A 23,190-nucleotide genomic window follows, 5' to 3' on the forward strand; every position below is an offset into this window, starting at 1 on the left:
ATTAACATCTCATTAAAAGTTCAAAATAGCTAAAAAACTAGTAAGGAAGATTTTGTTAGAAAAACTGAATATGTAAAAAATAGTAGTGGTTGTTAATATGCTTACCAAGACAATGGAGATACTAGTTGAATATACAAATAGGCACAAATTGTATCTTCAGTTACATCTGCCTATAAAGATAGTACAACTAGGAGTGTCATCATTTCAAAACAATAAAGATAAGCCTATAAAACTATATACTTTCAATGAGATATTATCTTGAGAATAAAAGATGCTAGGCATAAGTATGGAAAACAGGAAGAAGGCAAGCCATTTTTGATCCAGAGATATCTTTAAAAACATGTGATACTCTCATTCACTTGGGATTAAGGTGGGGTACCTTTGACCCACCTTGATGATTATGACTCACTAGTACTAATACTTCCATTCCACAGTTCTAATTAGTGTTGGCACTCGTTTACTTTTTTTTGAATATTCAGGAAACACAGGAATGTGCTAAATGCTATAGAGCAGTGGTCTTAAAACTGTGGCCTGTATCATGAAGATTTTTCAGTGAATAAGGAAGCAATGATAGTTTCAAGGGAATCCAATGGAAGATCTTAAACATCCATCTGTATTCTTTCATAAATCTGAACTGCCTGAGAATCTGAAAAAAAAAAAAAGGTCTCCTTGAACTATGGGCCCTTCCCCATCTTTACTAAAGAAATGCATACTTCTTACCTGTGCACAGAGTCCCATGGTATAAAATCTCCAAGGCACTAAATAAAGGAATAATTCAAATATTGGTGTAGATGCTAAAAAACTCAATTATTTTATTAACTGGGCAAAACATCGTTTTGCAAGGCAGATAGTATCTAATTCTTTTATCAAAATTAAAGGAGGATGTTCAGCTTATAAATCATTAAAATACTTTTTGATAATAGACCATTGTGGCGAATAACTTGAAAGGAGATCAAACAATTGGGTAACAATGATAAAATTTCCATTCCCATTCCATTACACAAGCAAGATTATGCTCATTTATATTTTAAAAAAAAAAAACCATAAAGAGGTGGAAAAGGAACTCCTTGCGGGGAGGTTGAGCTGCTTGCACTATGTCTGAAATGAACAAGCTGTCCGAGCTCTATGAGGAGAGCAACGACCTGCAGATGGATGTGATGCCTGGCGAGAGCGACCTTCTGCATATGGAGGCAGGCGGCGGAAGCCGGAAGCTATCCCCGAACCCCTCCCACGCCGGGGCCCCGCTGGAGGAAGGCCCAATGCAGGAGGAGGCGGCCCAGCCAATGGGGGTGCCACAGAGGCCCCGAGGCCTAGCTTGCCGGCCTAGCCCTGGGGAGCAGCCAGGCGAAATCGCAGGCACTGATTTCGAGAGCGATGACTATCAGGAAGAGAAGCCTCTCAGTGTTGCAGGCTACAGAGTATCGGCGGCCCTTGAAGAAGCCAACAAGATGTTTCTGAGAACCTCCACAGCCAGAGAAGCAGCTCTGGATGGCGGGTTTCAGATGCATAATGAGAAGACCCCGTTTGATCAATTGGTTTTTATCAAAGAGCTTCTTTCACCTACGGTTGTCAATCGTCTGACCAAAGAATTCGGCTGTAGTGAGATTATTGATTGAGAGAGAATAGTTAAATGCTGTCAAGAGAGGAGGACACTGCTTGAGGAGAGACTCAGCGTTTCACTGTCTTTTGGGTTCATTCCAAGTAGTTCCGTGACAATGAAAAACTTGATTTTTTTTTTTTTTTTTTTTTTTCAGAGTAGAATAAGGTAGTGACTGCACAGTTAAGAAAAAGGAAGAAAATTGTTAAAGTATCTTAGTACTGTTGAGTCCTGTTTTGAAGAATGTCCTGAGACACTTATGGCTTTGACGTTGTTGTTTATTCAGATTAATTCCTTTGCATTGGGTAAAATATCTTTTATGTTTCACTGTAAGGAATGGCTTTGCAAGAATAAGTTATGACCAAGACAGACTTCCAGTACAAGAGTCCACTGATATTAATTATATGAGAAAAAGTAACTGACTTATCCACCTTAGGACATGAGATGTCTTTGAGATATTTGGACTGAAAGAATATTGAGAAAACTTTAAAGATTCAACTTTGTGATCTATCCAAGTTGTGGTTATCAAAGGGTAAATTTTTAGTGTAAAATAAATCTTCTACTGAGTATTCTTCAGTATCCCAAAGGATAATAAAGTCCCAAAAGAAGTGTGTGTCATGTGTGCTTTATCTTAAAATGTTTCCAAGAACAACTGAGATTTTGTTTGTACATGTATCTTGATCATTTTTAAAGTTACTGTAATCTTTAATTCAAGAAAAATCATTTCCTTGAACATTTTTATAAGTCAAAACTTAAGATGCCATTAATAAGGTTTCAAATTTAGACAGTAAAATGTACATGAAAGTACAAAGAACACAAACTATTTCAAACATCAGTATATACTAGAGAATTTTCTGTTTCACTTGCTCTTTTTTTTTCATTTAACTTTACAGGCAAAAGACTCTGGTTGAACTTCATAATGTAAAAACTGTTAAGTGAAAATTTTCCAGTAAAAGGAAAGCCCTACATCTAAAAAAGACACTATGAACAACCCTTAAAAGTTTTTAATCTGCCCAGAAATCTACCTCAGTATCTGAAGTTTCCCTCTGTCTCCTACTCTAATTAAGTTTGTGTTTTGGTTATGCACCAGCATTCAAGATAATAAAAGTTTCTTTTTCTATGTGAAAAAGAAAGAAAGAAAGAATACTGATGCTAAGCCTGTCATACTCTGGCAATAATTAATATTGATCTATAGGCATGTCAACTAATTAAAAAGGTACTATCCATTTCATTTATATATATTTGTTATAAAAGTTTTATAATTTTAATGAAGATTCATTCCAGATGACTTTTAACCTTATGGATTTAGGGTTTCAGGGAAAAAATTCAAGTATATACATGTATACATATAGTTCAAAACAGCTTGTGATATAGTACCTTGAGAGGTAAAAGAGAAATAGACATTTAGACAAACAAGGACATCATTGCTCACATTACCAAGGAAAGCTTCATGGAAGTATAGTTCAGTTTTTCAATACAATTCAGTTAATCTCTAGGCATGTATCATTTAGCACCTACAGTAAGTATCAAGGCACCATTGCTTACTGCCATGTAAGGTTTCAAAAGAAACAAAACAAAGTCTCTATCTTCTCAGCATGTATAATTTGGTTAACGAGGATAAGAATGGTAAAGATTTCATTAGTCAGAGGTGAAAGATGAGTAGTTCACAGGTGGATAGAATAGTATGGACCTGGGGGGAGGGGAAGAGGCAGAAAAAGGCAAGAACATAACAAATGAATAACAAGTCATCCAAAAGCAGGATATGTGACATTTGACCAATTTGAAGTGTTATAAAACAGAAAGGCTTCAAACTGAAACACCTAATCTGTTAGATCTCTAAAGTACAATGGCTATAGTGCTGAAAAACACTAAGTTAAAGCTAAAGAAAAAAAAAGCTACAGAATTCTGTAAGATAGCAAATTTGTACTGAATAAACTAAAATTAGATAAGGATTAAAATTAGTTTTAAAAGGCATTTTCACACAAATAAAAAATGGACCAATTATAACCAGATTTTTACTGGTTAAGATAATTTACAAAGGGACAGGTAGGTTATGGTATCATAGGTAAGTAGATTATGGAAGACTCCATACCCAAGGCAGTCATAAGCTTCGGGCCATAAATGTGTGTGTATACTTGGGGGAGGCAGGTAAGACAATGAAGCATGGAAAAAACATTGGAAGGGCTAGATTACAGCACTGGCAAAGGGTCTAATGTGCTAGAATTAACCACTTCAAATTAATGTTCGGGGAGTGGAATATTCAAGAAGATAACTGAGGGCCAAAGGAATGAAAGTAGAAAGATCTCTCTTATAGACTTTGCCATCAAGACAGATTTTTGTTTTAGGGAAGTTATCAGATATACATAACACTAATTGATTTTCACAAAGAAGTACATAGATGAGGTCTGTTTGCTATATTTTGGCTTGGAAAGAAAAGATCTTTGCTAGTGCACCTGGGCTCCTTCATACAAAATTTAATTAACATCTCTTAGAAGGAAAGCTCACTGTGGTCCCCAGCTATTTTGTGAAGCTCCTCTTTCAGGTATGCTGTGACAAATTAAACCTGAGCAAATGGTTTCTGTCATGTGTTTAGTACCAAAGGGATAGCAGTCAGAAGAGGAAAGAGATAGGTTTGAGATATTAAACTAAAGAGAGAAACAGGAGAATGCCATTGACTAGGAGGATTCTCCGAATATACCTTAATCCTGATGGCTACATATCTCTCTTTTTGCTAACCTGATGACTCTTTTGGATCTGGGGTGGGTGGTTTCAGAATGAAGAAATAGAGAGTTTTCTAGGCTACCATTTAAGTCAATCTTTTGAAATATTATTCCTAGAAAAACTACTATGGCTCTTCTTTCTTTTATTTATTTATTTTTTTGGGGAATTAGGTCTCAGCTGCACAAAGGCTGGGCTCGGGTGTCCCTAGAGAGAGAGAGAGAGAGAGAGAGAGAGAGAGAGTGTGTGTGTGTGTGCATGCATGGATGCATGTGTGTGTGTGTGTGCATGCATGGATGCATGTGAGAGACAGTGTGTGTGTGTGCATGCATGGATGCATGTGTGTGTGTGTGTGTGCATGCGCGCGCATGCATGGATGCATGTGAGAGTGTATGAACTTACAAGCAAATAGGGGGATCCATTTAAGAGACAAAAGAGATATCACAACTGAATGTAGTACATGAACCTAGAATGGATCCTGAATTAGAAAAAAAATGTAATGGATATTATTGGGTCAATTGACAAAATAGGAATACAGAAGATAAAGTATTATCTCAAGGTTACTGAACTGTGATTATTAAGAGAATTTTCTTATTCTTTGGAAACATACACTAAAGTAGCTAGGATAAGGAGACATGATGTATGCAAGTTATTCTAAAATGTAAAAAGATTATGCACATACACAAGAAAAAGTGATAAATAAAGTGAGGCTAAATATTAACAATAGGCGAATCTGGATAAAGGGTATACAGGTATTCTTTGTATTATTTTTTGTAAAATTTCTATAAACTTGAAATTGTTTAAAAGGACTATTCACTTCTCCATCAACAACAGAAAAGTCATATATATTTAGGAATTCAGAGTGACATCAGCAGGAATGATAAAGATCTCAGAAAAATCCCTTCCTTCATCCAACCAATGAGATCACTGGCAAACACTGTTATTAATTAAGATTTTTGGAACTTGGAAAATTAACCAAAGGCTTGCAGCAATCCAGGAAGTGTTATTTTAAAAACTAAAAATAGAGTTACCATGCGATCCTTAAATCCCACTCCTGGGTATATACCCAGAGAAAACTATAATTTGAAAAGAAACATGCACCCCAATGTTCACTGCAGCACTGCTTACAATAGCCAAGACATGGAAGCAAACTAAACGTTCATCAACAGATGAATGGGCAAAAATGTGGTATATATATATATATATATATATATATATATATATATACACATACATACACACACACATATATATATGGAATATTACTCAGCCATAAAAAAGAATGAAATAACGTCATTTGCAGTAACATGGATGATCTAGAGATTATCATACTAAGTGAAGTAAGCCACACATAGAAAGACAAATATCTTTTTTTAATTACATTTTTCATTTTGTGTTGGAGTATAGCTGATTAACAGTGTTGTGATAGTTTCACGTGGACAGCAAAGGGAGACAAATATGATATTGCTTATATGTGGAACCTAAGAAAAAGATACAAATGAACTTATTTACAAAACAGAAATAGACACATAGCCATAGAAAACAATCTTCTGGCTACCAAAGGGGAAAGGGGGAAGGGATAAATTAGGAGGTTGGGAATAACATATACATAGTGCTATATATAAAATAGATAAGCAACAAGGACAGGGAACCATACTTAATACTTTGTAATAACCTATAAGGGAAAATAATCTGAAAAATAATTTTATATATATATATATATATATATATATATCTCACTGTGCTGTATATCTGAAACTAACATAATATTGTAAATCAACTATACTTCGACTTTTTTTAAAAAGAGGTAGAAATGAAAATCCAGCAAACATTTATTCAAGAAAAATGGTTGTAACTCAGTAAGCCTGAGGTTTGGTAGTTTTAAAATTTTCCCTATTCCCATCCCCATCCCCAACTCCAAACTAGTCTTAAAAACTGCTGCTGCTGCTAAGTCGCTTCAGTCGTGTCCAACTCTGTGCGACCCCATAGACGGCAGCCCACCAGGCTCCCCCGTCCCTGGGATTCTCCAGGCAAGAACACTGGAGCGAGTTGCCATTTCCTTCTCCAATGCAGGAAAGTGAAAAGTGAAAGTGAAGTTGCTCAGTCGTGTCTGACTCTTAGCGACCCCATGGACCTCAGCCTACCAGGCTCCTCTGTCCATGGGATTTTCCAGGCAAGAGTATTGGAGTGGGTTGCCATTGCCTTCTCCAGTTTTAAAAACTAAGAGCCCACAATTACCATGAAAACCAGCAGTCACAGGAGAGTGTAGAATGGGATTGGAGCTTTCTCAAAGTTCCATTTTCAGATAATTGCCATTATTTGACTTATTGGTTCCCTGGAATATCCCACTCACAAGCCTTGTTTTTATTTAAGCTGACTGAGATCTCTCCCAGTACAAACATCCTTTTCCCCAGGGGCATTTGTTGAAAACAATCTGTGGCAGTTGTTTAACATCATAGTTGTCTAAGGCAGTGGATAACAGATGGGGCAAACAGGCTAATGAAAAAGCTTAAAAGGAAAAGCTGGAAAAATATCTATGGGGATTTGAACAACTCTGCCATATTCCTGGGAATCTCAGTGGCCATGTTCATGTGTAGAGCTGTGATCATGCCCAGGGCTATGTGCATGCTCAGGAATACCTGAGAAGGGTCTCAACTCTCACATCTGGCTGACCTTGAGCCTCTATACAAGCAGGGAGTGAGAGCTAAAGTAAAGATGTCAACTACCTGCTTAAGTGTTGAAGACAGGCCCCCAACATACACAAAGAGCCCCTTAGCAAAGACTGGGAGATTTACTGGTTCCAAGTAGCAACCTAGACATCCATCAACAAATGAATGGATAAAGAAGTGGTGGTACATATATACAATGGAATATTACTCGGTCATAAAAAGGAATGAAATGGAGTCAGTTATAGTGATGTGGATGAACTTAGAGCCTGTCATACAGAATGAAGTATGTCAGAAAGAGAAAAACAAATGTCATATATTAATGCATATATATGAAATCTAGAAAAATGGTACTGATGAGCCTATTTGCAAGGGAATAATAGAGACACAGATATAGAGAATAAACTTGTGGACACATTGGAGTAAAAAGAGGGTGGGACAAACTGAAAAAGCAGCACTTACATATGTATACTACAATGTGTAAAATAGATAGCTAGTGGGAAGCTGCTGGAAAGCACAGGGAGCTCAGCTCAGGGCCCTGCGATGACCTAGAGGGAAGGAATGGCAGGGATGGGAGGGAGACTCAAAATAGAGAGGATGTATGTATACATATGGCTGGTTCACACTGTTGTACAGCAGAAATTAACACAACATTGTAAAGCAATTTTATTCCAATAAAAAAATTTTAAAAAGGAAATCTCAGTCCAGTCATTAGCTCAGCATTAAGCTAGCCAATCAGAGACTTAAGTGGCCAAGTATGAAAAAAAATACAGACTCTACAGATTAATTCAGAAAATAAGCAACTACAAAAAACCCTGAGAAGGTAGTAGAGGATCTGATTTCCAGATACACCACTGTATAACTTAAAACATGCAGTTTCAACAACAACAACAACAACAAAATCATTACCAAAAGCCAAGAAAGTATGACCCGTACAGGGGATAAAAAGTAGAGCAATCAATAGAAACTGTTCCTGAGGCAGCTCAAATTTTGAATTTACTAGACTTTAAATTGCTTATTAAAAGTATTTTTCATGAACTAAAGTAAATAATATCTAAACAACTAAAGGAAAGTATGAGAACAATATCTCACCAAATAGAGAATGTTAATATAGACATAAAAATTATGAAATGAACCAAACAGAAATTCTGAAACTGAAAACTAAAAATGAAGTGTAAAGTTCACTAGAAGAGCAAGATTGCACATTTGACCAAGCAGAAGAAAGAATCAATGAACTTACTGCTGCTGCTGCTGCTAAGTCACATCAGTCGTGTCCGACTCTGTGCAACCCCATAGATAGCAACCCACCAGGCTCCCCCGTACCTGGGATGTTCCAGGCCAGAGTACTGGAGTGGGTTGCCACTGCCTTCTCCAATGCATAAAAGTGAAAAGTGAAAGTGAAGTTGCTCAGTTGTGTCTGACTCTTAGCGACCCCATGGACTACAGCCTACCAGGCTCCTCTGTCCATGGGATTTTCCAGGCAAGAGTATTGGAGTAGGGTGCCATTGCCTTCCCTGCAATGAACTTGAAAATAGGTTAATTTTTGATTAACAAGTCTAAGGAAAAGAAAGATCAAAAAATGAAGAAAAATGAACAGAGCCTTACAGACCTGAGAGACACCAACACACACATGATGGGAGCCCCAGAAGAGAAGACAGTACAAAGAGGGCAGAGAGAATATTTGAAGAAATACTGGTCAAAATCTTTCCAAATTTGATGAGAAACATTAATCAACACATCCAAAAAGCTCACAAATTCGAAGTAGGATAGATTCAAAGAGCTCTGCATCTAGACATATTATACACCTATGATAAGTTCATCAGGATTATTTTATATAGATGTTGGTATAGAAACGGGAGGGAAAAGGCTAGTGAGAAGAAAAGGAAGAGAAAATCCAGGGGAAAAAAGTTAGAATTTTAGATGATTGTTTATCACTCAAAGATCAGGGCTGTAGTATTTAGTATGTGAAAAAATCAGGGAAGTAAATTTCAGGAAAGCCATATAAAGGATATACAGTAAGGAACACTCCCATTTCAAGAATGTAGTGGCATTTAGAACAGTGGTCTGATATTGAGCCATTGCTGAACATTGGTCATAATATCTATAAACTACATAATTGAACTGTTGGTCGTCCATAGTTGTTTCCCTTGCACAATTATTGGATATTTCATCTTCTTTTTAATCCCACTCTGACTTCTCATAATCTAATAACATGTAGGTGAAGCTTATTTTTTAAAAATCACAATAATATACTATAAAACTCAACAGGAAAAACATGTAAATCACGTGATACTTGGGATTACTTGTACCATCACTTTTCTCCTTTGTCATAGATAATAGAGAAACAACCATATATTGATATTCAAATGGACTCTCTTTTATCAAACCAAGGAAATATCTTCAACATTATGCATCACCATTGAACTGTATCATATATGTTAATGGCTGAAGGCTCAACTACAACTCCTGACCTTCAGGAACTTAAGTGCCCTCCCAATGCAGAAACCCCACACAAACTCAGAGGGGCAGCAAAGGAGGAGGAATGGAAATCAAACATAACCTCCCAAGGAAGTCCACAGACTAAACTCCCTCTTCCATCAGCAGAACTCAGAATTCAGCATTGTGCCATCCATGAATCTCATCTGACATAATGAGGATGGGCTAAGAGAAGAGGAAAGGAGGGAAACTGTAAAGGGCCAGGTTTCCAGGACTTTACCAACACTAGCTCTTGGTACAATATTTGGTCATTCACAGAGCCCCACTGCTGTGTTACAAACTTTAGCCTTTTGCACACTGTAGGTGGAGGTTTTACAAGAGTTTGCAATTCCTTCAGGGCTACACCAAAGGAATTCTTACTCCAGTCTTTGTTTCTACTCAAACACCAGCACTGTGGTAAAGCCTAAAAGAATGAGCTTCATTCATTACCTATAATGTCAAAATCGAAAAGGTTAATCACCATTAGTCCATGGAAATAAGGAGCAGATAGGAACTTATCTATCACACAAATGAAAAGGCTCTGAATTGAAGCCCACATACAAAATGACAAACACATACCCAGATGCTCTGGCATCCCTTCTGTACACCAAACGGCTGCACTCCTTCCTCCAATGTGCACTGCTCTCTCCTTGGATCCTGCATGTGCACAACTGCAGTGCCTGGGTCCATCACAGTATCTTTTTATGTGTAAGACTGCTGGGGGAAAGCCTAGGCAATCATCACAAGTGCCACCCCCCACTTTTCCTCTCAGCTCAATCTAAGAGAAAGAATCCAATCTGTCCTAAAATCCCAGGAGCACCTCTTAAGACAGCTTTTAGGTACTTCCAGCCAGATTTGTATCCTAAAACTGACAGCAGCCCCTGATGCCTGCTCTACAAGTAGGAATTGAGGCATATGAAGTCTGGGAATCACTAGAGTCAGAAGTGATACAGAGACAAAGAGACATACCCAGGCAAGCACTGGCAGGTAATTCTGGCCCTCGGGTGTGCACTGTATCTACAAACCCAGAGGAACTCAGTACCTCGAGTGAATATCCCTTTAAGCTCAACATGATGCACACTCATTTCTTCACAGTATAGGAATACTATTCAGGTGCTCTGAGAGTCTTTCCTATATTTACTTCCATGGATAACCCCCAACATACACACATGTATAGTACATGTGTATCTGCATGCACATACACAAAGAGAAAGAAAAACAGCAAGTATGGTGGGAAAAAGCAGAGATCAAATCAAAACAACTTCTATCAGACCCAGGCTCTCCACCTAGATTAGAGTTTCTCAAGATGGCCACTGCTAATACCATAAGCCAGATAATCTTTTGTCATGGGCAGGAGGAGTGGGTGACAGTGGCAAGGCTCTCCCGTCAATTGTATAAGGTTTAGAAGCATCCCTGCCCTGTTCCCACTAGATGCCAGTAGCAACGCCTCCACCTAGTTATGACCAGAAATGTCTTGAGACACTGCTAAATGTCTGAAATGGCAAATTTTTCCTCTTTCCCCTTGAAGATCACCAACTTAGACCAAAAGGGTTTGCCCAGCATGGCTCCAACCAGTGCACAAATTGCCACATTACAAAAATATATGCAAGATTAACTAGTAAATCCTTTTAGCAGAGAGTCAGGGAGGTTAGAGATTTTCGTAACCAGAAGTCCCTTTCAACAAAAAGAAAGTATCCCTGCCACCTAGTAATGAGCCTCCTCTATGAGAGCCTATTCTAAGATTGTCTTGGCTTTCTTCTGACAACTTCCCACATAGTGTTCAAGCACCAAGTGACCCAGTGGGCCTCTCCACATGTGATTTCCTGCCAAATAGTTTTCCACAATAGCTCTGTCAGCTAATTTTCATATTTGTCAGGCAAATTCATATAGATGTGAATATATATATATTTCCAAAAATAACGAAAGGAATTAGACTAGAGAACTGATGGGCTTCTGGTTCAAGATGGTAGAGTAGAAGGACATGCTCCTCCTGTGAGAGCAACCAAAATCACAGCTAGCTATTGAATAACCATAAACAGGAGGACACTGGAACCCACCAAAAACATATATCCCATGTCCAAAGACAAAGAAGCTGCAACGAGATGGCATGAGGGGTGCAATCATAATAAATCACATCCCATACACACCAGGTGGGTGATGCACAAGCTAGAGAACAATAATATCAAGAAAGTTCTCCCACTATTGTGGAGGTTCTGAGCCCCACTTCAGGCTTCCCAGCCTGGGGAAGCAGCAAAGGGACTGAGAACTCCCCAGGGAATCTGACTTTGCAGGCCAGTGGGATTTGATTTCAGGACTTCTACAGGACTCGGGGGAAAAGAAACTCCACTCTAGGAGGCACAAACAAAATCATGAGTGGACCAAGACCAGGAGAAAGAAGCAGTGACCCACAGGACACTGAACCAGACCTACCTGATAGTTTTGAAGGGTCTTTTGTGGAGGCATGGGTCAGCAGTGGCTCCCCACGGGATAGAGGAACTGGCACCAGCAGTCCTGGAAGGGGCCCCTTGGTGTAAATCCTCTTGCAGGTCACCATTAACCTTTCTATAGAGCTGGTAGACTCCAGGGTTGGGTTACCTCAGGCCAAACAACTAACAGGGAGGGAGCACAACCCCACCCATCAGCAGATAATTGGATTAGAGCTTTATTGAGCCCTGCCCACGAGAGCAAAACCCAGTTTTTCCCACCATCAGTCCCTCCCATCAGAAAGCTTACAGAAGGCTCTTAGCTTCATCCGCCAGAAGGCAGACAGAAGAAGCAAGAAGAAACACAATCCAATAGCAGCTAGAATGAAAACCACATCACAGAAAGTTAATCAGAATGAAAAAGCAGAGAGTTATATCCAGATGAAAGGACAAGATAAAACCCCAGAAAAACAACCAAGTGAAGTGGAGATAAGCAACCTTCCAGAAAAAGAATTCATAATAATGATAATGAAGATGATCCAGGGTCTCAGAAAAAGAATGGAGGCAAACATTGAGAAGATGCAAGAAATGTTTGCCAAAGACCTAGAGGAACTAAAGAACAAACAGAGATGAACAATACACTAGAAGGAATCAATAGCAGAATAATTGAGGCAGAAGAATCAACAAGTACCTGGGAGGAAAGAATGGTGGAAATCACTGCCGCAAAATAGAATATAGACAAAAGAATGAAAAAAAAATTAAGATAGTCTAAGGGACCTCTAGGACAACATTAAATGCACCAACATCCGCATTATAGGGGTCCCAGAAGGTGAATAGAGAGAAAAAGGATCTGAGAAAATGTTTGAAGAGATAATAGCTGAAAACTTACCTAACATGGGAAAAGAAATAGTCATCCAAATCCAGGAAGCACAGAGAGTCCCAGGCAGGAACACACCAAGGACGCATAGTAATCAAACTGACAAAAATTAAAGACAGAGATAAAATACTAAAAGCAACAAGGGAAAAATGACAAATAACATACAAGGGAATTCCCATAATGTTATCAGCTGATTTTTCAACAGAAACTCTACAAGCCAAAGGGAATGAATAGCATGCTATATTTAAAGTGATGAAAGGGAAAAACCTACAGCCAAGAATACTCTACCTAGCAAAACTCTTGTTCAGATTTGACAGAGAAATCAAAAGCTTTCCAGACAAGAAAAAGTTAAGAGAATTCAGCACCACTAAACCAGCTTTACAACAAATGCTAAAAGAACTTCTCTAGGTAGGAATCAAGACAAGGAAATGATCTTACACAAAATAAACCCCAAACAATTAAGAAGATGGTAATAGGATCATATATATGGATAATTACCTTAACTGTAAATGCATTAAATGCACCAACCAAAAGACATAAATTGGCTGGGTAGATGAGAATGGTTGTATGTATGCACTTCCACTTACCACATCACTCTACTTAACCCCCCAAATTAACATGTTTCCATTATGGCTTGCAATTATAATTATCTATTTTTTTTGGTCTAGCTATTGATTGTGAAAACTGATAAACATCTCTTATTATTGTGATTATGTAACTCTTATGCACTTAATACCATTGTATCATGATTGGTCAACAGAAGATAATAGAATTCTATATCACTAAAAAACAATTATTTAATAGAAAAACTTGTAATCAGTTTTTAAAATCCAGATGCATAGGAGAATTATCTTGGAATTTTTTGAATAACGCAAATAAATACCCAAGTATTGCTTTTTTTCTCCAAAGCTCCAGATGTGTTTCTAATGAGCAATCATGTTTAAAAACAACTGGACTATATGATGATATTTTACTTTCATCTGGTTTGTTTCACTTTTTCTATTTCATATTCAGTGCTCCCATTTCATCTAGTTTATGTTTTCCAATTTATCTCTTTTTGTTGTTTTTGTTCTTTCTCAAGCCCTTATCAAGCATAATAGAAAAGCTTTTGCATACACATATGTATTATGTATAATATGTGTATTTTAGAAAGTTATGAGTTTTTGCCTAGCAATAAAATTCATGACATTTTGATTCCACTTGTTTGACTTAGAATGAATAGAATGCTAGATTTCTAGTTTATATTCACTCAAAAGTTTGATATAGTTCTATGTATTTTGGCATTTAGTATTACTTCTAAAAGTCTAGAAAATTTCATCTTAGTGATTTAAAAATATTGAATGAGACTTGAAATTTCTATTCTAATTCTGAGAATATAAAGAAATACTATGCTTTAAAAAACTAGGAAATTAACACGTGATACAGTATTATTACTAAAGTATAGGTTTTGTTCAAATTGCACAAAAAAAAGATTATTTAAAAGAAATTTCTAGCTATTAAAATGGACTGAGCTGATAGTTCCACTTCTCTGTAAATATACTAAAAGCCACTGTATACTTTAAATGACTTACTGGTATGGTATGTGTTTTATATCTAAATGAAGCCTTTTAAAAAAAGAACTGATGATGGGTTAAGTATAGTGGAGCTTATTTATATCCAAAAAACCTTACTGGCTCTATCTTCAGTTAGCTGTTCGGTCATGAACCAGAATGAGCTAATAATTCATGCTCTGCTTATCTACTGAGGTGTGAAGAGGATCAAACCAGATAATGAATGTGAAAGTACCTTGAAAATACAAAGTGAAAGTGAAGTATCTCAGTCGTGTCCGACTCTTTGCAACCCCATGGACTGTAGCCTACCAGGCTCCTCCCTCCATGGGATTCTCCAGGCAAGAATACTGGAGTGGATTGCCATTTCCTTCTCCAGGGGATCTTCCCAACACAGGAATCAAACCTGGGTCTCCCGTGTTGCGAACAGATGCTTTAACCTCTGAGCCACCAAGCCCCATACAATTATGTTTATTATTTCCACTAATTTCCAGGTTTGCAAAACTGAGGGGAAGAAATAAGCTCTCATGAGGCAGGATTGGATATTCTAATTCCCAGGGCCATAGTGGAAAGGTAGAAAAGAATGGGATGGGAAAATAACTTATTGGACTTCGAAAATGAAATCCACAGTGAGATGGATGGATGCCAAGTACTAACATCAGATGGTAAAAGATTTCCTGTAGTTAGGCCACAGAAATGCTAAATATCAAATGGGCATGGGAAGCAAAATTATAAAGGAAACATCATTTTACTTAAAACTTTAAGTAAATTTCCTCTAAATTTCAAAAAACATTTTCTCTCAAACTGCGTGCCTTTAAACACAAGTATTTCTCAAAACATGAATACTAATAGATGTTTTCAGCAAATGAGTTTAGGAGAAGTTTCAACTATAGAGTCACAATATACATAAACAGAAAGACTGGGAAGATATGTAGTAGGGAAATTGTTCTATTTTGTTTAACCCATTATATCCCTTAACATATTTGACCTGAGAACCCTATCTCTAAATCGATCTTTCTTTCTGTCTCTTTGTCAAGATCAGACTGAGAAATGTAACACTCAAAGGATTTCAGAATCAAAATGGACTAGAAAGAAAATGAGTCAGTAAGGTGATTGCTGAGCATACATGTGATAGCATGTTTAAAGAACAGCATGTATATTATCTATAGTGAAACAGATCACCAGACCAGGTTGGATGCATGAGACAAGTGCTCGGGCCTGGTGCACTTGGAAGACCCAGAGGGATCGGGTAGAGAGGGAGGTGGGAGGGGGGATCGGGATGCAGAATACATGTAACTCCATGGCTGATTCATGTCAATGTATGACAAAACCCACTGAAATGTTGTCAAGTAATCAGTCTCCAACTAATAAAAATAAATGGAAAAAAAAAACTCAAAAAAAAAAAAATACAAGCCAGAATGATGAATCCATCTTCCCAGAGCACTGATCAAATTTTTCCTAAGGTAGCATATCTAGTTCTGAGCTCCCAAAGGCCATGAAAAAGACAGAGCTAAAAAAGACTATGAAAGTGATAAAATTCATTAAAATAATGAGTTGAAAGATCTATGTTATGTACAAATTAGAGACAGCAGAAGGATAACTTAATAAGAAATGAGGGAGCAACAAGGAGTGTTCAATGCACAGCTATAACCAAAGACACACTGCTCTTGAGTCTGCTTTAGTTTCCTTCTCACTGTCTGCTTGCTGCAGGTCCTTTCTGATTCAATTTTTCCCTTCTTCTACCAAAGATATACTCAGTTTCCTCCTCTGCTCCTCAGCTCACTATACTACACATTCCAGTTCTTGTCCCATAGCTTCCTACCCCCATTTTGGTTGCATGCCAGATGACTTGATCCAATCCTAGGTCTTAGATCCTAGACCGATGTGTCTCTCCTGTACTTCACAGGAGAGGTATATGTTGCATGTGAGGAAGATACTCCTAACAGAGTGGGTGTAGGATATAGGATTTCATGGACAGTATTAAAAGTGCATTTCCACTTTTACTCAGAAAAAGCTGAAAGGAAACTAAAAGGTTTAATAGGTACAAATATTGTACTTCTTCTATATCAGTAAATAATGCCAAAGTGGAAGAATGGCAGTGTGTGGCAACATACTGAATGATGCTGTTTCTGGTAATCCTCCAGCAAAAGCCTTTGTGAAGTTTTACGCCATTAATTACCTTTTTAATTAGATGCAATTTTATTTTGAGGAAATAATACAAACTACAGAAGAATAGAAGCCAAGCAAGACCAAGAAAATCCAGAATCTACATTTTACAGCAGTTGGAAATTGGCAACTAGCCTGAAAAAACACGAGTGGAGTCAAATACAGGAATTCTAAAGAGTCTCAGACAAAAATTAAAAAGGGAAACCCCAATATTAAATAATGTGGCTGTGCCTGAAAACGCATCATTTGAGTTATGTACATGTTCACAAACTTATTCTTGATTACTAGGTTAGAAAGACATTTTATTCCTTTTCCAAAAATTCTCAACAGAACCTCCAGCCACAAGGACAAACTCATCCTCCTTTGCAACATTTGAGGATTTCCAAATTTGGAAACTAAATGTTCAACTCTTTCAAGCCATATGGCAGAGGGACAGTGACTGAATACTCAGTGGCTAACTGTGAAACCACAAGAGATGGTGAGAAACATGGCCACAGCCAGCTTTTTAAGCTTTGACCCTGCTTGCCAGACCAGAGAGCAGCACAGGGTAGGGGAACAAGCCAAATAGTGGCAAATCTACACACCGAAACTGAATCTTGCAGTATCCTTTCTGCCAGAGCCACAAAGTAAATAAGGAGAGAGAGAAAAAAATCCCTTCTCAAAACAGACCTAGAGTGGGTGTGTGGCTTCAATCCGACAGTCTCATTTTACTTCAGTGCTTTTGGGCAGAGTGGGGAGGAAGAAAGGAGAGAGAGGAGGAGGTGAGAGAAAAAACACAGCCATTTTTGTAAATTAAATTTCAGAATCTTTTCATTATGCAGCTTCGACTCATTGAGTTTTTTTCCTTCCAGCCCCCTCCTCCTCCTTCCTTAAAACTCTTGCTCCATTCACTACCCACTCCTTCATGAACACACACACACACACACACACACACACGCACACATAGTGTTGCCCTTGATATGAATCAAAGCAGACAGAGCAGCTCTGCCTCAGTACTTGCCTCTGTAACCAGGGATGTAAACAATATTCAGGAGGTTTTTTGGCCTTTAGAAGGGTTTTAACAATAATGGTGCATTTCCACTTTTACTCAGAAAAAGCTGAAAGGAAACTAAAAGGTTTAATAGGTACAAATATTGTACTTCTTCTACATCAGTAAATAATGCCAAAGTGGAAGAATGGCAGTGTGTGGCAACATACTGAATGATGCTGTTTCTGGTAATCCTCCAGCAAAAGCCTTTGTGAAGTTTTATGCCATTAATCACATTAAATTGACCTCTGAGGGCCAGGACATAATGTTCTATTATTGTTGTGTGTTTGTTTGTTTTTACTATTTAATAGCTCTCATTTTAAAGCTTAAGCTTGACTTAAATAGGGGATGATGCAGGAAAAAAACAAGCGATTTGAAGTTTTACTTGATGAATCTCTCCAGGAAAGAGTATGAGATTTAGACACAGATGCTTAGGTCTCTGGCCAAAGAGAAATTATCGATGTGACGCATAAGACTGGGGAGTCTAGGGCTTCCATTTTGAATTAATCAAGCTGTGTTCTTTAGACATTTGATTAATTTATTCTAATTCTCAAAAATGGCTGCTGTTCCCCTCACCTTCCAAAGCCCAACCTGGAGTGACATGGTGAAGAATAGCACAGAAACCTGCATGTTCACAAGCTGGGCTAGTACAAAACATTTCCCCAGGGTCAGCAACACTTGCATGTACAAGGAGCTATTTTGAGGGAAGTTTTACTAAGTCCTAAATATGTATTTTTTTTTCTCTCAGAAATTCTGTGAAGCAAAATTAGTTGACTGGGCCATAGGCCATAAAACCTAATTAGTTCTGTAAGGTTGTTTAATGTTTAAGCCTAACTATCCGTGGACAGCCATACCAAAGAGGTTTTCAGAATTCAAAGCCTCAGTGCAGAGGGACAAAAGCTAAACATAAGATAGAAAGGAATCAATTTTTCTTTTAACTTGGGCACCAAGGGAAAACAAAATCCTGAGGAAGGAAAAGAGAAATTGGTTACACGGCTTTCAGGATTCTACAGGGCTCTGCGGAATTAACCAAAGATCTTACACAGGACTAACAAAACATCTAAAACATCTACATTTTTCTTTCTAGGCACTCAGGTTACTGTGCACATAGTATATTCTTCATCCTCCTCACAGCCTAGTAAAATAGGAGAAGCAGGTATTCTCCACCACACTAATATACCTTAGAGGCTTTATCCTCCTGTCAGAGTCTCCAGAGTTTTACTACTGAGTGATACAGATGCATACTGCATAAGCAGAATTGAAGTGCTGCCTCTAATTCAGCTTCATCAAAGCTTAAATCCACAGAACAATGATCAACTTTGCATATATTTTCCAACATCAGCCACCTCATTTGAATGGCACTACTTTAATGACAATAAATGTTGCATGGGCACCATGAAGTGAGAAACATCACCCTGAATTAATACCCCATCTGCCTGCCATCTCACTAAGATCCTGAGGCATGTTTCAAAGCAAGCATAGGAGAATTTATACCTAATTAAAATCATAGGGGAAATGAAATTTCAGAGACAGAATTTAGTTTCTTTTTTAGAATTAGAGTATTTTTGAGGTGTCAGACTATTCTGTCCACCAGATTTGCTGAGGAGGGAGGGTAGAAAAGGCGAGGAAAAAGGAGAGAATATACACACACATATATATATACATATATATTTATTAATATACAGCTTCCCCTGTGGCTCAGCCAGTAAAGAATCTGCCTGCAGTGCAGGTGACCCAGGTTCTATCCCTGGGTTGGGAAGATCTCCTGGAGAAGGGAATGTCAACCCACTCTAGTATTCTTGCCTGGAAAATTACATGGACAGAGGAGCCTGGCAGGCTATAGTTCATGGGGTTGCAAAGAGTCAGACATGACTGAGTGACTAACAACAACATTAATACACATGTATGTATATTTTGGGAGAAGTGACAGTGAACAGTTGAAGGATGAAGAAACAAGAGTCCAAATAAAAGGACTTGGCTTTTTTAAAAGTTTAGTATCTATCTTTGCCATTGAGTTCTAAATCCTCAGGCTGCAAAATAAATGGAAGAATAATAATCTAAAAGTTTTCTTGTTTCTCATCCTCACATTTTTTAAAAGACTTAAAGCACTCATCTAATGAGGGAGCTAAGACTTACACAGACTATCTTATGCGTGGCCTTAAAGTCACAGCTAAGCAAGCCATTTTGTTCTAATGCAGCACAATTATTACACTTAATCTTGTACATTCAACAAACGTGGGAGAGAGAAGAGATGAGAGAATGAGGAGATATGGCACCCAAGATGGAAGTGGGAACACTGGGTTCAGATAAGTTGGAAGATTTTAAATTTATCCAGCACATAATCAGATAACATCTATGGATGGTGTGGAAGCTTTTCCTCGAAGTCTTAACTTAGGCTCATCAGACCCTTTACAAAAATTCTTATCTCCTACATTTATTCAAAGTTGCCCAGCCACCAGGGTCAGTCAGGGCCATGTGGACCTGGAGTCATTACCTGGCTCTGTCAAATACTTAGATACCCCCATCTAGGGAAGGAGCATATTGATTGAATTTACATTGACTAATACTTTGAGTGGAAAAGGAGAATTAAAAAGTTCAAGTTTCCAAAAGACTTAGCTTTTCTTTAAGTAAAAAGAATCAGCAGAATTCATAATCCTCACTCAATTCACCTCAGAACCTCTTGCAGATAGCAAAGAAGTAAAGTTCATAGGTTCAAATAATTAAAAGCCAGTCCCATCTCCCCTTTTACTATAGCAGATTCAACTACTCAGTCATGCTTCCAGGTTCCTCCATCATCCCTCCTCAGAGATCCATCTCAGAGAACCATAAAATATTAAAGCTAAGAGAACTTTCTCACCAACCTCTCTACACTTGGAGTAGGTATTTGTGTCTAAGCCCACTTACTCCCTGCCCCATCCTTTATCACCAGAGTTGAAAAGTCTAGTTCTCAGTCCCTTTGCTACCCTCCTCCTTCTCTGGGTACTCACCCTCCCTCAGTCCTGAAACTCAGCCTTTCCCATTTGCCAGCCAAACCTAAAACCACCTCCTTCCAAATACTCCTTACTGCAAAATTCAGGCTTAAATTAAGAAAGTAGGGAAAACCACTAGAGCATTCGGGTATGTTTAGGTGCTAAGTCGTGTCCTACTCTTTGCAACCCCATAGACTTTAGCCTGCCAGGCCCCTCTGTCCATGGGATTTCCCAGGCAAAAATACTGGAGCGGGTTGCCATTTCCTTCTGCAGGGGATCTTCCTGACCCAAGGATTGAAACCACGTCTCCTACGTCTCCTGCATTGGCAGGCAGGTTCTTTACAACTAGCACCACTTGGGAAGCCCAAATCAAATCCTTTATGATTATACAGTGGAGGTGATGAATAGATTCAATGGATTAGATCTGGTAGACAGAGTGCCTAAAAAACTATGGATAGAGGTTCATAACATTGTACAGGAGGCAGTGACCAAAACCATCTCAAAGAAAAAGAAAAGCAAGAAGGCACAGGTTTTCTGAGGAGGCTTTACAAATAGTTGAGGAAAGAAGAGAAGCAAAAAGCAAGGGAGAAGGGGAAAGATACACACAACTGACTGCAGAGTTCCAGAGAATAGCAGGGAGAGAAAAGAAGACCTTCTTAAATGAACAATGCAAACAAGTAGAGGAAAACAATAGAAGGAAAAGCCTAGAGATCTCTTCAATAAAATTGGAGATACCAAGGGAATATTTCATGCAAGGATGGTCATGATGAGGGACAGAAACAGTAAGGACCTAACAGAAGCAGAAAAGATTAAGAAGAAGTGGCAAGAAGACACAGAACTATACAAGAAATGTCTTAATGACCTGGATAACTATGATGTCACCTACGGCCAAACATCTTGGAGTATGAAGTCAAGTGGGCCTTGAAAGTGAAAGTGAAAGTCACTCAGTCATGTCTGACTCTTTGTGACACCACGGACTATCCAGTCCATGGAATTCTCCAGGCCAGAATACTGGAGTGGGTAGCCTTTCCCTTTTCCAGGGGATCTTCCCAACCCAGGGATCGAACCCAGGTCTCCTACATTGCAGGTGGATTCTTTACCAGCTGAGCCACAAGGTAAGCCCAATATTACTGGAGTGGGTAGCCTATCCCTTCTCCAGCAGATCTTCCCAAACCAGAAATCAAACTGGGGTCTCTGGCATTGCAGGCAGATTCTTTACCAACTGAGCTATCAGGGAAGCCCTTAGGAAGCATTACTATGAAAAAAGCGAGTGGAGGTGACAAAATCCCAGCTGAGCTATTTCAAATCCTAAAAGATGATGCTGTTAAAGTGCTTCACTCAAGATGTAATTAGCCTCCAACTAATAAAAATAAATGGAAAAAAAAGTGCTTCACTCAATATGCCAGCCAATTTGGAAAACTCAGCAGTGGCCACAGGACTGGAAAGATCAGTTTTAATTCCAATCCCAAAGAAGGGCAGTGCCAAAGGATGTTCAAACCACCGCACAATTGTGCTCATTTCACATGCTAGCAAGGTTATGCTTGAAATCCTTCAAGCTAGGCTTCAGCAGTATGTGAACCAAGAACTAGATGTACAAGCTGGGTTTATAAAAGGCAGAGGAACCAGAGACCAAGTTGCCAACATTCGTTGGATCATGGAGAAAGCAAGGGAGTTCTAGAAAATCATCTGCTTCATTGACTACACTAAAGCCTTGGACTGTGTGGATCACAACAAACTGTGGAAAATTCTTAAAGAGATGGGAAAACCAGATCACCTTACCTGTCTCCTGAAAAAAAAACCTATATGTAAGTCAAGAAGCAACAGTTAGAACTGGACACGGAACAACCGACTGGTTCAAAATTGAGAAGGGAGTACATCAAGGCTGTATATTGTCACCCTGTTTATTTAACTTCTACACAGAATACATCATGTGAAATGCTGGGCTGGATCAATCACAAGCTGGAAACAATATTGCCGGGAGAAATATCAACAACCTCAGATATTAGATACCACTTTAATGGCAGAAAGTGAAGAGAAACTGAAGAGTCTCTTGTTGAAGGTAAAAGGGAGTGAAAGAGGAGGCTTGAAATTCAACATTCAAAAACCTAGGATGATGGCATCCGATCCCATCATTTCATGACAAATAGAAGGGGAAAAAGTAGAAGCAGTGACAGGTTTTCTTTCCTTGGGCTCCAAAATAACTAAGGATGGTGACTGCAGCCATGAAATTAAAAGACACTTGCCCCTTGGAAGGAAAGCTATGACAAAGCTAGATAGTGTATTAAAAAGCCAAGACATCACTTTGCTGACAAATGTCCATATAGTCAAAGCTATGGTTTTTCCAGTATTCATGTACGGATATGAGAGTTGGACCATAAAGAAGGCTGAGTGCCAAAGAAATGATGCTTTCAAATTGTGGTGCTGGAGAACTCTTGAGAGTCCCCTGGATTGCAAGGAGATCAAACCAGTCAATCCTAACCCTGAATTGATTTCAGCATGAGAAGGACTGATGCTGAAGCTGAAGATCCAATACTTTGACCATCTTATGTGAAGAACTGACTCACTGGACAAGACCCTGATGCTGGGAAAGACTGAAGGCAAAAGAAGGGGTGGCAGAGGATAAAATGGTTAGATAGCATCACTGACTCAGTGGACATAAATTTGAGCAAACTGTGGGAGATAGTGGAGGACACAGGAGCCTGGTGTGCTACATTTCACAGGATAG

The 23,190-nt window shown here is 38.5% G+C and overlaps 2 protein-coding genes across 3 annotated transcripts in view; one reads left to right on the forward strand and one right to left on the reverse strand.

The window, feature by feature from the left end:
• The window catches only part of NEXMIF (neurite extension and migration factor), a 220,017-nt gene that overhangs the window by 171,572 nt on the left and 25,255 nt on the right, over positions 1 to 23,190 (reverse strand). The gene's annotated exons all lie outside the window — the stretch shown is intronic.
• LOC110149186 (EP300-interacting inhibitor of differentiation 1-like) lies at positions 1,095 to 1,616 on the forward strand. Its single transcript, XM_020911565.2, has one exon. The coding sequence runs from the start codon at positions 1,095 to 1,097 to the stop codon at positions 1,614 to 1,616; it is 522 nt and encodes a 173-aa protein (XP_020767224.2).

This window comes from Odocoileus virginianus, chromosome X, assembly GCF_023699985.2.
Source record: "Odocoileus virginianus isolate 20LAN1187 ecotype Illinois chromosome X, Ovbor_1.2, whole genome shotgun sequence".
Taxonomy (NCBI): Eukaryota; Metazoa; Chordata; class Mammalia; order Artiodactyla; family Cervidae; genus Odocoileus; species Odocoileus virginianus.

What these genes read in the sequence shown, in the direction of transcription:
- LOC110149186 (XM_020911565.2), top strand. Translation starts at nt 1,095, where the DNA reads ATGTCTGAAATGAACAAGCTGTCCGAGCTCTATGAGGAGAGCAACGAC.